General features: G+C 37.1%; 1 protein-coding gene and 1 pseudogene across 2 annotated transcripts; both read left to right on the forward strand.

Moving 5' to 3' along the window:
* The first annotated feature begins 1,612 nt into the window (after positions 1–1,612).
* LOC125580757 lies at positions 1,613–5,645 on the forward strand. 2 transcript variants are annotated; one of them, XM_048745837.1, is made up of 2 exons: positions 1,613–2,621; positions 2,888–5,645. In XM_048745837.1, the coding sequence occupies exon 2, from the start codon at positions 4,573–4,575 to the stop codon at positions 5,380–5,382; it is 810 nt and encodes a 269-aa protein (XP_048601794.1). In that variant the 5' UTR covers positions 1,613–2,621; positions 2,888–4,572; the 3' UTR covers positions 5,383–5,645. The 2 variants fall into 2 exon arrangements, with proteins under 2 accessions (XP_048601794.1, XP_048601793.1); XM_048745836.1 differs by having other exon boundaries at positions 1,617–2,621; positions 2,888–5,236.
* A 1,744-nt stretch (positions 5,646–7,389) lies between these two features.
* On the forward strand, positions 7,390–11,358 carry LOC106373723 (annotated as a pseudogene).
* Positions 11,359–14,462: the final 3,104 nt, after the last annotated feature.

Genomic DNA, 14,462 nt, shown 5'->3' on the forward strand with positions numbered 1-14,462 from the left:
TATACTCTTAACAACACTTATTTCTCAAGCTCTAGAGAGTGTAGATAAAGCTCTTGTGTCTCGACTATTAGTAAGAGTATGTGTAGCAGCTGGAGCAATGGAGAAAAGCCTGTGCCTCGACAATATCTTGGGATCGGTTGTTGTGTGAGCAAAAGGACCAAGAGAACGTTTTCAGACCACATCCTCTCACTGCAGAGCTTGGCCTATATACCAAATCGTATCATCACCAGCGGTAAGAGCAGGAGCTCTTACATTTTCACTCAACAAAAACGTAGGGGTATCAACCAGGGCGCCATGATTGTGTGGGAAGTAAGTTCTTCCTTCTCTCGCTCTCTCTCTCCTTTGTATTTCTAGCTGTATAAAGAGTGGCGTTGTGCTTGCGTTTGTTGGATTTTATGTCTGAGGATGTGACCTTTTGTGGTGTATTCGATGGTTGGTCCTCTCTGTCATCTTGTTGCTTGAGTGATAGATACATTGCCTGTGAAGTTGCAGTCTTTCTTTCATGTCTGAGATACATTGAACATTAACAAGATGCTTGTGTCTGGAAGTGAAGATGATAAGTGTAAGACTTGAAAATATTCTATGTAAAATATATGTTTTATAAGTTTATTGAATATAATTTTGAGCTCAGTTCATGGACTTGGATCAAACCAAGGTTAAAAGTGATGAACTTTTGTTTTAAGGCAAGCGTAAAATGAAGAAGTAAACAAAATGTTTAAACCAAATATAATTTTGTAAACCAATTTTGGAACCGGTTAAAATTTTGTAAGCACATTCAGATTTATTTAAAAATTTTTTTTTTGTTTTTTGTGGTTTTTGAAAAAAAAAAGCAAAACCCTAAACCTTAAACATGTTTTTAAACCCTAAATATGAGCTTTAAACTTCAGTCTTTTCATAATATAACTCTAAATCTTAAAACCACAACCTAAATACAATACTCTAAACCCCAAATTCCAACGGTATATACAAAGTCATGAATATAATCTCTACAGATAATATTATTAGGTTATTACTAAACTAAACCCTATTCCTTATATAAACTATAACTTTATTTGTTTTATTTTCAAATATCTATCTTAACCACTATTATATTATCATAAACCTTAAACCACATACTTTAAACTTAACTACAACTATATAAACTAATAGTCAATAATGGTAGTATTAATTAGAAGATTTTAAAATTTAAGTCGTAATTTAGTCTTTTTAATTTTAATCTATAAATTCCAAAACATAAATCTTAAACTAAATTAGAAATAACAAAACATTATTTTTTAAAAAATTATAAACTTTAAATCCTAAACTATAAGCAGAAACCTTTAATCTAAAATCTATACTTTAAATGTAAACTATAAACCTTAAACACCAAAACTTAATCCCAAACCCCAAAACTTAATCCCAAACCTTATTCTCCAAACTATAAATATACTTCAAACTTAAAACTTTAGATATAAACTTTAAACTTTATATCATAAATCTAAACTTTGAATCTAAACTATATTTTTGGAAACTTAACTATGAACTTTAGTATTAAACCCCAAATCCTATCCCCTGACCCCCAAACTCTACTCCCAAAACCCTAACCATATTCCCAAAAATTCAACAAACATCAAATCTAAATCTTAATAACAAACCTTTATATACAACTCTAACCCTTATACTTTCAAAACTCTAAATCCCTAAATCATAAAGAATTATAATAGAAAGTTTAAATTTAAATTCAAGTATATATATATATATATATATATATCTTTTTTGTCACAGATTCAAGTATATTCTAAGACTCAAATTATATACTTATTCAGAATATAACCATCAAAAACTTGTAATTATTCAACATGTCTAAGCTTTTATTTAGAATCTCGAAATTTAAATTGCAATTTTTATTACTTTCTATAGATTATGCACTTTAATAATAAAACTAAACAACATGATAATCAAAACACAAAAGAAACACTAAAAGTAAGTGTCAATCAGTAAACTTCTTTCTCATTGGTCGAGAAGGGCAAGGATTACCGGTCATTATATCAAAGCCGTCTATCTCACCTCCTTTTACATTATTCTTCTTCTTTTTAATAGCAATCCTAGTGATTCTTTTCTATTGGCTTATACAAGAAAGTGGGGATAACTTCTTTTTGTAATCTTAACTGTTGATGAATTTAATCTAAGGGACATAAACATTTGCTTCTTTTTTTTAATGGGTTTTCTCTCTCTCGATCTCTGCTCCTCTCATCTTCTACCGTAAACCTGAAAGAAAAATCTCTACTCTAATCAAGAAACCACCTCTGAATCGTCGAGTTTGAGTCTTACACCGTTTGAATTCGAACCTTTCTTTGTAAAGTTCTGAGCTTTACTCATGGCAGCTTATGCTCGTACCTTCGCCTCGTTGACCCATCTCCAGCAAACCTTCTCGCCGCCGATACCTCTTCTCCGACGACATCACAGCGCCAAACCCACTTCCCGAATCACCTACAATAAATTCGTAGCTCCATCTTTTCTCCTACTCTGGAATAAACCCTCCATCTTTTACGAAGGACTCCACTTCTCACCTCGTTGGTTCATGTCTCGAGCCCAAGAGAATCTCCAATCAAAACAGAATCTGACATCGACTAAGCCATCGAGTAAGTTCCTCATCGGGGCTCCAATTAGGGTTTAGATTCGTAATCTCTAGTCCGTCCTTTTGATCGATTTGGTCCTTTTGATTCATTTTTTAGAGGTAGTGAATGATGATGAAGAGGTTCTCGTAATATCTCTCTCTCTCTCTCTCTCTCTCTCTCTCTCTTGATTCTGATTTCGGCTCTTTTTTTTGGTAAATGAAGTTGATTAAAAGAATTTTCCATGAAAGTTTGAATCTTTTTCTGTTTATGTTTTGAAAACTGGGTTTCAGGGATAAGCAGAAGATGAAGAAGATGAAGAACATCAGCAGACAGAGAGAAGAGGCGGAAGCAGAAGAATAAGCAACGACGGAGGAGTTTCATAGATGGAGGTTGTGGCGGCGGAGGAGGCAGAGCGGGGGAGATGTGCGGAGGAGGCGGTGCGAAGGAGTTATAGGGATATTTTTGGGTTTTTTTTGTTAGATTTAGATTTTAAACCCGGTTTAGTTTTTGGTACATTATAGTGCTTTTTGCATATTTCAAGTCTGGTTACAATTACTAAAAATTCTATTTTTTAATTTTCTTTTTTTACAATATTTTCCAATTCTATATCCCATAAAAAAAACAAAATTAGTAAATCAAACCGAAAAATGTGTCAATATAGAAAATATTAGCTATTCAGTATTACCTAGAATATAAACGTCATAGCACAAGTAAAACGCTGTATTATAATATTCAATGGCACAAAAAAATTGCTATTAAATGTTCAAAAATCCAAAAAAAAACTGAGTTACAAAAAGGTATTCTATGGCAAAAAACAAATGTCATAACAAAATATTTTATGGCACACGAAAAATGCCACATAAAATATTTAAATAACGAAAAGAAATCGCTATAAATAGGTATAATATAACACAGGACCAACGCTATAATATCTGTATATTGTTATAGCACGCGAAAAACGCTACGCTAGGGGGGGGGGTCTATTATAGCTGCGGCTGTCACGACGTTCTTCGAAACGCTATGAAAACGATATGATAGCGTTTATCGGGTGCTATTAATACCGATATTTCTTGTAGTGCTGTGGGCTATGAAGTCCACTTCTGGAATGATGGTACTTTCACAGAGATTGCCAAGGCCCTGGGAAAAAAAGCTAACGTTGGATTCAAAACGAGCAAAAATCCAAGTTTCCATTAACGTGGATAACCCCTTACAATTTGAAAGGAGATTTGGTTTTCCCAATGGTGATATAGGGAGGATAACGTTTGTGTATGACGGTCTCCATCGTTATTGCTTCAACTGTAAACATATCTCTCATGATGAGAACTCGTGTCCGTTACTGACGGAGAAAGAACGTGAACACATGAGACTTCAACGTCTCGATCAGAATATCAACAGTGAAAAGAATCTTCAGCTCGAGCCTCCGAGGGGAGCCAATGAGAACAGAACTAAGCGGCCGAGATCGCCCACCAATGATCGCAACATACGATCAAACCTGCCACTGAGATTTAGGATGGAAGAAGGGAGAGAGGAAAAGAGACAATGTCATGCCCACCATGGTCTGAAAGATCACCCTAACTCGTATTATGGAGTCTCGAAAAAGAGTTCTAATCATCGTTACCCCCGTGAATCGGGTAGAGATGCTGGCCGACGTACGAATGTCTTGAATAGGATCGAACAGCCTCAAGAACCCCGGGATTCTGGCTCAATGCCACGACATAACTCCTCTTTGAACCATAATGCCAGAGTGCGTAACGGATCAAGGGACCATAGGAATCATACGAGCTCGTACCAAAGAGAGTGGAGACCCCACACCCACTTAGGAACACACCACAATGGGGAACACCGAAACTCCGCTATAAGAGCTTCTGGTGAAAGTGGTCTCTCTGGCTCCCTCTTGGATTCTCAGAGAACCATCTCGGAGAACCTAAATGATCTCGAAGCTGGTGAAATTCCTAGACAGGAAGATGCATAACAGATGGAACGCCGACGTCTCAAAGGAAAAGGTATAGCCACGGCGACCCCTACTTCAAAAGAAAAAGATCGTCAAGCCCGGAATTCTTTCATCACTCTAGCTCCTCTCTCCATTCATGAACCCAATGAACGCATCCAGTCAACCGTGGCAAGGTATGTCGCACCAGAACCTAGGAAATCTCTTCCCCGCGTGGAAGCGAATAAAGACCTAAATGATATGGAGATAGACAAGGTTGATGAGGCAGCTCTGGAGGCAATGGTATTGACTGAAGATGACTTGGAAAATCTAGAGAAGTCTGTAAAGGAATTTGAAGGTCTCGAAATGGATGATGAAATGATTGATAAAGATGATCTGCTTGGAGAAACACCGGACAGGGATGCAGAACAGATATATGCTCTAACTCAACTATCTCCAGTACATGCTGAGGATCAAGAGGAGCCGCAAGACGGCAGGAACAAATCGACGGATAGGAAGAGGAGTAATGTTACAACAAGCCGCAAGGATAAAACGGCAGCTCGAAACTTTGATACGGAAATCACGGTGCCAGCTCAAGACCCAAAACCCAAAGGCGTGCTAAAGAGGAGGGTCCCCAAGAGCCCAGACGCAAAAGGTTCTAAGGCCTCAAAGAAACTAAATGCGGCTCGAGGCCGAAGCTCTCCAAAAGGGAAACCAGGGACCAAAGCAGGTAAACCCTTAGCCCAGTCCTCTCGTGCAATCTCTCGTCATGAGATGTTGCCCTCTGTTTCAAGCAAGAATTCTCTGTCTCTCTCAGGTTCGGTGGTGTCCCAGAAACCACCCAGTAAGAGAATATGAGTGCAATCGCGTGGAATTGTCAGGGCGCTGGCGCGTACCTGACCAAGCAGCACCTGCGCGAGCTGCACCGCTGTTTTACGCCTTCTTTTCTTTTTCTTTCAGAAACAAAAAATAATTTTTCTTTTTTTGCAAGACTTTCAGTTTGAATTTGGTTATAATAAATTGTTCACCGTGGAGCCGGAAGGCAGAAGTGGTGGACTAGCTCTTTTTTATTTAGATTCTTTCGAAGTAGAGATAATTTTTTCCAATAATAGTATGATTGATATTGTGGCTACCATAGAAGGGCACAAGGTGTTCATAACATTCGTCTATGGTGATCCGGTTTTTGAATACCGAGAACATGTTTGGGATAGGCTTACGGGGATGAGTCTTACTAGAAATGGTCCGTGGTTGATGTTGGGCGATTTTAATGATATAACAGGTCACCATGAGAAAAAAGGTGGGAGAAAGAGACCTGATACGGCGTTCATCCCCTTCAAATCTATGTTAGCAAACTGTGGGATGATAGATTTTCCAGCAAAAGGAAACCCACTCTCTTGGGTAGGGAATAGAAGCTCCGGAAAAGTACAATGCAAGTTGGATCGAGCCGTAACTAACGAGGACTGGCACCATATCTTTTCCCACACGAATGTGGAGTACTTACGCCTATGGGGTTCTGACCACCGCCCAATCCTAACTCGCTTCCTCTCCAAGCAAGGAAGGATCATACGCGGTTTCAAGTTCGACAAACGGTGGATTGGTAAGCATGGCCTTAGAGAAACGATCCTACAGGGATGGAACGACCCTGGCAATCTGCACCCGCCCGATCTGTATGAGCGCATAGCCAAATGCCGCAAGGAAATCTCGCATTGGAAACATCTGAACCCATCGAATTTGAGCGTACGAATTGAAGAGATCAAAGATAAGCTCGAGAAAGCTCAACTGAATGATGCTATCTCAAATGATGTGATTCTACAACTCAAATGGGATCTATGCGCGGCTTTCCGGGACGAAGAGTTGTATTAAAAAAGCTCTGTTTGATATTAACCCGGAGAAGGCACCTGGCCCTGATGGGATGACGAGCTTGTTCTATCAAAAATTCAGGGGAATCACCGCAGGGGAGATCTACCGTGATGGGATGACGAGCATGAAAGACTTCTTCTCGTCAGAGACACTGGATGCGCGACTGAACCAAACAAACATCTGCCTAATCCCAAAGACAGATAGACCATGCGAGATGACGGAGTTCCGCCCCATAAGCTTGTGTAATGTAAGCTATAAAATTGTTTCGAAGATCCTCAGCAATCGACTTAAACGCTTCCTCCCAACTTTGATTTCGGAGACCCAATCGGCCTTTGTGGCTAAGCGACTCATCACAGATAATATCCTAGTCGCACAAGAAGTGTTTAATGCTCTACGGACTAACCAAATCTGAAAGACTTAATTTGTCGCCATCAAGACCGATATGAGTAAAGCCTATGATAGGGTGGAATGGACATTCTTAGAAGCACTTATGCGCAAACTGGGATTTTGTGAGCGATGGATCTCCTGGATACATGTATGTATTTCTTCAGTATCATACAATGTACTCATCAATGGAGAACCGAAAGGTAACATAATCCCAACCAGAGGTATCCGACAGGGTGACCCACTCTCACCATTCCTGTTCATTATCCTGACAGAGGCGCTTATATCCCAAATACATGGAGCAGAAAGAGAGGGCAGACTCACCGGCCTAAAAATTGCGAGAGATAGCCCTCCTGTCTCGCATCTCCTGTTTGCGGATGACAGCCTCTTTTTCTGTAAAGCAGAACCTCAACAATGCCGGGAACTCATGAAAATCATTAGTGAATGCGGGAGAGCATCATGACAACAGTTAAACGCTGCCAAATCCTTCGTTTTCTTCGGCAGCAAGGTCCCTACAGAACTCAAAACTGAAATAAAAGAAGCTCTCGGTATATCTCAGAAACGACTAGCTGGTGTGTGGCGCAAATTAGCCCGGATGCACCAGAGGTGAATGAGAGCTCGATGATTCCGGAGCCGCAATATATACCTCCACGGAGGCCTTTTTGCAGGATAGACGCATCATGGAAGGAAGATGACGCCCGTTACGGTGGTGGTTTCGTGATGGAGAATGAAGATGGGAGCACAATGTTCGGTTCAATTGCTAGTAACCGTGTGTTGTCTCCCCTACATGCAGAGTTCGCAACTTTGCTGTGGGCTATGAAGTCTTCGCTATCTCTCGGTCACGTCTCGATGGCTTTTGAATCAGACTGCTTGCAGCTGGTTAAGCTGATTGAGGAAGAAGAAGAATGGCCAAGTCTTATGGCTGAGTTTGATGAGTTTCTTAACCTTTGTTCTATGTTTCAATTTTGCTCCATCTCTTTTGTTTCAAGTTTAAAGAACCTCCGAGCCGATTGCCTTGCGAAAGGTGCTCGGTCTCGCGGCTTTTGTTTTTCCCATGTACTTCCTGAGGTCCCAACTTGCCTGGTGCTCGACACCACTTGGTTGGAACCATCGTAATAAAAAATATGGAGCTTTCGATGTCAAAAAAAAAAAATTTAAGATTATCAATACAATTTTCTTTCGTTCAGAATAAATTTGTTTAATAGAAAATTAATTTTCCTTAACTGATACTCCAACCGGATTAACGGAATGCAAACAAGCAATACGTCGAGCTTAGCTGGTCGTAAAAATTAGAGACAACCCCCTATAAACTTCCTAATAATTTGAAAGATTAAAGTTAGGTTACACCCAAAAAAAGAAAGAAGACATATTTGAAGTTTAAATAGTAAAATCCTGTCTGATAGAACTGAGAAAGTGGAATGTGATTGTTTTTTTTGAAAAAAAGGCAAGTGGAATGTGATTGTTATATTTCACTTTATCTTTTGTTCATTTTAGTAAAAACAAAGTCACGACTTGCCAATCAGCAACCAATTAACTTACTAAACTTAATTTACCCTCAACTATCAAAAGTTACATCGAGCCACTCCACTACTCTACAATCTTGTAATTTCACCACCAAATTCATAAAATACGATGGTAAACGCCATCAAACTGATATTAAAACCTACACGTAATCATAATTCCCTTACATCTTCAACTACAAACGATGTACGTGACTGACGAGGACATTGTCGCAGTTCAGAAAATACCAGAAGACGCTCTCAGAGGAGTCACCGGAAGGTCCATTCTCGGCCGTTCTAGTTATCACAGACGAAGAAGCAGAATAGATGATACGTTCTGTTTCGGGATGTGTAAGGGCACAAAAATCGAGATGCTTCCGTTCCCTCAAGACAAGATCTTATCGGTTGTTCACACAGATAGTTCCGGAAACAGAGATACTTCGGTTAAGAAGGTCTTCTTCATACGTTGTTCACGCTAGAGGCAGACACAAAGGGTAAGATTCAACAAAAAAAAAACATGACAAAAAACATGACAATCTAAGTCATATTTGAGTTGGTGTCTTTAGCGGTGTGGTGATAAGAACAATAAAATTTACGACAGAGTATAGTGAACTCTTCTTCTTTTTTTTTCCAGGAAAGTTTGTGTATTCTAAGGAGATAGAGAAAGGAATGTGTTGTTTTCTAGATATCTTGCAAGTCAAGAAACTTAAACCTTTGGATCCAAGAAATATTTATCAGACTGTGAAGATCAACCGCCGTCATGACCATACTTTCTTTGCAAAATCTGTTGCTCCAGACGGTACACCACCTTTATTTCTCAAGAAGAAAGGATGGGAACTACCAACCTCGAGGAGCCTGCATCCGAGGGGACCTAGAGAAACTCTAGGCCTAAACGATGATCTAAGAGCCCGTCTCCCTGAATTCGGATTCTCAGTCTCAACAATTTGGTCCGGGAGTGTGATAGAAGGAGAATGGTATTGCCCATTTATGTTTGTGAAGGAGAATTGTAGTGCAAGTCATCAGATGAAGAAGTCAATGTTTTATAGGATGACACTATCCCAATACTGGTAGCGGATCTACCACTGCGAAAACAATAACTTGGATGAAACCAACGACGAAAACAATAATGAGGATGATTGAGTGGTGAGGGTAGAAGCGAATATGGTGAGAGAGGCTAACTATGTGATGATTATGGAGGTGGTTAAGGGAGAGAAAGAATGGCATGGAGGGGTTTATTGGTATAGTCCGGCCAGCTCTTACCCATGGCAACATGGACATTTGTCATTGGTCTATAAATTTTTTTGTGTTGTTTTAAAGGTCCATTTCAATTTGTTAAATTAGCAAAAAATGTCTAAAATTAAGTAAACCTAATCTTATATATTAAAACAGAAGTCATAACCTTGATTCATGTGTGATTTTTTAAAAAATGGACCTAATGGACATTTTCCTAGAAAGTCATGTTACATTTAATCTCTAATCTTATCATTTAAATTTTGGGTCTACCAAAAAATTTTATTGGACTATCAATGATTGGATTTAAACAATAGATGATCCATTGGATTTATAGATAGTATAAATTAAATAGATATAATTTAATGTTGTAATACTATACCTCCATATGTTAAATATTTAAATATTTGTCGATGTTAACTTTTAAAATTAAAAAGATTTTTTTTTAAATAACAAAAATCATATTATCTAACAATGATTAATTTCTACTACCTTAAACCAATGAAAACAAATTTTAAACTATATAGTTTATTTTAAAAATTAAACAAAAACTAAATGTTTAATTATTTACTCGATAATATAAATCTATGAAGCGAAAAGTTTAATTTTTTAAAAACTTTCTAAATTTTTGAAATGTTACAATATCTTTGAATATGACAATAAAATAATATTTTACTAATCTTTATATATATAGTTACGATTTTAATAATCCGAAAATATATATATATATATATAAGAAGATACAAATACATGTGAAAATTTGAAACAATCTATTCCATGAAAAAAATTAAAAATTGATAGACACATATATATTATAATATATACCAATTTAGAATTGAAAACAAAATATTTATATAAAAATAAATGAAAACAAAAATCCGCGCGGTTGCGCGGGTCGAGATCTAGTTTACTTATTAAAAGACAAGACAATAAGAAATATGTACTCTCACCATTAGTTTTGGAATACTTTTTTCTATTTGTTTCAGGCCTTAGAGCTCAAGATAAAAGAAATGCAATGAAAAAAAATATAGAAAAAATTTATAAAAGGGTCTATATTCCGTGTTTCGCCCATGATTATAATATTGGTTAAGATGGCACGGTTCGGTTCAAGGTTTTCGGGGACTGGGGGGAGAGGAGGAGGAATACGGGTTTTGTGTCTGTTGTGGGGCTGAGGTTCTTGGTGGTGGAAAGAATGAGAAGGGTAATGGAGGAAGGAGGATGGGTGTTTCTGGAGTGGAGAGAGATGGACAAATTGGTGTTTCTGGAGGAGATTTGGGTTGAGAAGAGCAGATGGAGTGTTGTTGGTCAAATGTTTATTTAGACATACTCAGAGACTTACATGTAAGTGGGAGTGAGCCTTCGTCACGTTGTAAAATATAAAGAGATATGATATACTAAAATTCCTAAGCCTTATGGACTATTTTCATTAAATATTAAATATGATTAGTTGTAAATAAATAAAATAAACCAAAAATCTTAACCATACATGATAAATTTTAATTTCTGTTGTGGAGAACTGAATATTTCAATTTTAAAATATATTAGTAAATAAAGTTTATAAATATAGTATAATCAAAGATATGTAAACCATATGATATTTTGTTATAAAATAATTTTTTTATTGTCATGTGATACCGAGATGTATAAACCATATAATATTTGCTTTTTTTTTTTGTTGAAATGTGATATGTGTATACTATTATATTAATCAACAAAAGGTAAACAAGAATACTTACTGGAGGTTCGTCAATGTTCGAGTTGGAGAAAACAGCTAAAAACTTATAGAGCAGAGCATTATCAAAAACCAGAGCAAAGATGACTTGAAGACGGCTTTGAATATATAAAATATGAAGGCAAATGCAGATGTCTCATTCAGTTATCCCCAGAACCAATCTTGGTATTTTGTTTTTTTGTTAATCATCAACATAAACAGAGTTTTAAAACTCTGCAAACCAAAATGGTAACTCCTAACATTAGTACTTTTAAAAGGAAATAATATGTATAAACATGTTTAAAAAGGGTTTGTACCAAACACGGTTGAAAGAGGAGATACACTACAAAAAAACAGCAAGGATTCTGAGGAACAAAATCGTCGGAATTTCGTCGGAATATCGTTATTCCGACGACATACCGACGAAACAAGTCGTCGGAAATAATTCCTCAGAATTTCTTCTTTCCTCGGAAATCCCTCGGAATTTTCCGACGGAATTCCGAGTAAACAAACTTCCGAGGAAATTCCGAGGATCACTAGTTTGTCAGAAATGTCCTTGGAATATACCGAGGGAGAACTTCGTCGGGATATTTCCTCAGACGTTCATCGATCGATGCGTTTTTGGGCATATATACATCGATCGATAGGAATATACCGACGGACATATTCGGACATATTCCTCGAAATATTCCGAGGAACATGTCCCTCGGTATATTCCGAGGAACCGGTTCCTCGGAATATTCCGAGGGAAATGTCCCTCGGTATATACCGAGGGAACAGTTCCTCGGTATATTCCGAGGAACAGGTCCCTCGGTATATTCCGGACGTTTTTTTGTAAACAGATCGATCGATGGATTTATGTCCAAAAACGCATCGATCGATCGAGTAAAAAATATAATTAATTTCCTCGGAATGTAAAAAATATTAATTTTTTTAAAAAAATAAAATTTCTGAAATTTAAATTCGAAAATATGAAATTAAAATTAAAATTGAAATCATATTAATTAATATTCAAAGTTTCACAAATAAAAATAAAACATTCCGAGTTTTTGGAAAAAAAAAAAACTACGGGTCTGGCACGTCCGGGAACACCTCGTTCGGGTACATCCTCTGCATCATCTCCATCATTTGCTGGTTCAGCCTCCTCTGTGCCTCATAGCCCGCCTGTTGAGCCGCCATCTGGGTCTCCAACAAAGATATACGATCATCTTTGTCCTTCAACTGAGCCGTAAGTACTTCTGGATCAACAAAGGGCGGTGGTGCAGAAGAAGGAGGAACCGACCGGGTGCGACGACCCAAACCGATCAAACGTCCTTTCTTCTTTGGAACCGACTGAATAGAAAATAGCCAAATTTACAAATTTAAACCAAGAAATAAATGAATTGAACTTTAAAAAAGAAAAGAACTTACGGATTCAACGATTTCGTTGATTCGAAACCGGGACAAGTTGGTCGAAGCCGTCGAAGCGTCATCCTCGGTTTGAAGCTGAGACTCTTCGTCTACCACCTGAGTTTGGACCAGGTCGGCCACGTCCCTCACAAGACCGTCATCAATCTGGCCGGTCTTCTTGTTGGTATACGCCCTCCTCATTAGGGCGAGATCATCAACCGGCTCGCCATCATTTTCTTCCGCCTTGAAAAAAAACATAAATTAAAGAAACATTAGAAATTAGAAGAAATGCACAATAAATTAAAATTCTGAAACTCAAATAATGGAAGAAAAAGCGGTTGAACTTACCATGCGATCTCCCAGAGTGGCAATAGATTGAGCACCCAAGTTATGCTTGTAGATGCCCTTCCCTTTACGGTCGCTCCTGCGGTTGGTGGAGTTGGTGGAAGAAGTTTCTTTCGTCTCTTCCTTATCCCAATGCGCACACAACTCCTTCCAGACCGTGTCGTTCATCGACTTTGGGACCTTTTAATAATAATAAAAAAAAAATAGTTTAATAAATTAAAAAATAGTTTAATAAATTAAAAAATTGTTTAATAAATTAAATCGAGCCTTATTGATTTCCCACTTCTTCTTCCACTCGTGGATCTGCTTCCCATAGTTGTCTATAACTTTATGGACGAAGTGGTGATAGATAAAGAGCGTCTCATCGGAATTCCAGTTGAACTCTTGCTGAAAAAAAAAACAATTAGTAGAAAATTTATATTAAAGATTAAAAATATAAGTAAAAAATTAGAATACTTACCGCAAAATGACGAAACCACAGAACCTGCTTATCGGTAGGGAAGTGAGTGAAAGTCGGATGTCCACTGTCGAGGGACGAGTACATCATACGGTTGATCCATGCGCTGATCCCGTTCCCGGATCGGTTGAACCTAATAAAAAGAATAAACGGTTAATAATGAATCCAAATTTAAAGAAAAAAAAATGTTTAATTACCATGTTTGACCCCGTCCATGTGGATACGGAGTGAGATACGGAAGATGGTCACGACCGGGCTGTTGAACCAACTCCGCAACACGCATCACTCCCGGAGGACCCGGAGGAACAGGAGCGGATGCAGCAGCGGGAGCGAGAGGAGCAGAAGCGGGTGCAGCAGAGGGAGATGTATGGTTGGAGCTGTGGGGCGAAGGGGAATCCTGAAAATGGCTGGAATCCCGAGACTGGCTCCCCGTACCACCACGACCACGACGCTGTCGAGGCCGGGTCTGATCATCATGAGACCTGTAAATTAAAAAAATATATTTAATAAATAGAGAAATATATAAATTAATTTTTTTTTAAAAAAAAAATCCCAAATAATTTAATCACAAAAAAAATTTATATATATTAAAAATATTTAATAAATATATAAAAATAGTTCTAATAAACAAAAAATAGTTTTAATAAATAAAAATAGTTTTAATAAATAAAAATGGTTTAATAATTACAAAAAAATAGTTTTAATAATATATATATATATTAAAAATATTTTTAAATCCCAAATAATAGTTTTTAATCACAAAAAAGTTTTATAGATATTTAAAATGTTTTGTAAAATCCAAAAAATCGAATTTATATACAAAAATGTTTTTGTAAAATCCAAAAAATCGAATTTATATAGAAAAATCGATTTGTAAAATACAAAAATCGATTTTATATACAAAAATCGATTTTATAAATACAAAAAATAATAAAAAAATAATAAAAAAATTCTAAATCAATTCAACAAAACAAATTATTCAACCAAATCATAATTCTAAACCTATTATACAACCAAATCACAATCCTAACCAATCACCCTAACAAAAATCTTTGTATAGATG

The sequence above is a fragment of the Brassica napus genome, chromosome C1, assembly GCF_020379485.1.
Source record: "Brassica napus cultivar Da-Ae chromosome C1, Da-Ae, whole genome shotgun sequence".
NCBI classification, from domain to species: Eukaryota; Viridiplantae; Streptophyta; class Magnoliopsida; order Brassicales; family Brassicaceae; genus Brassica; species Brassica napus.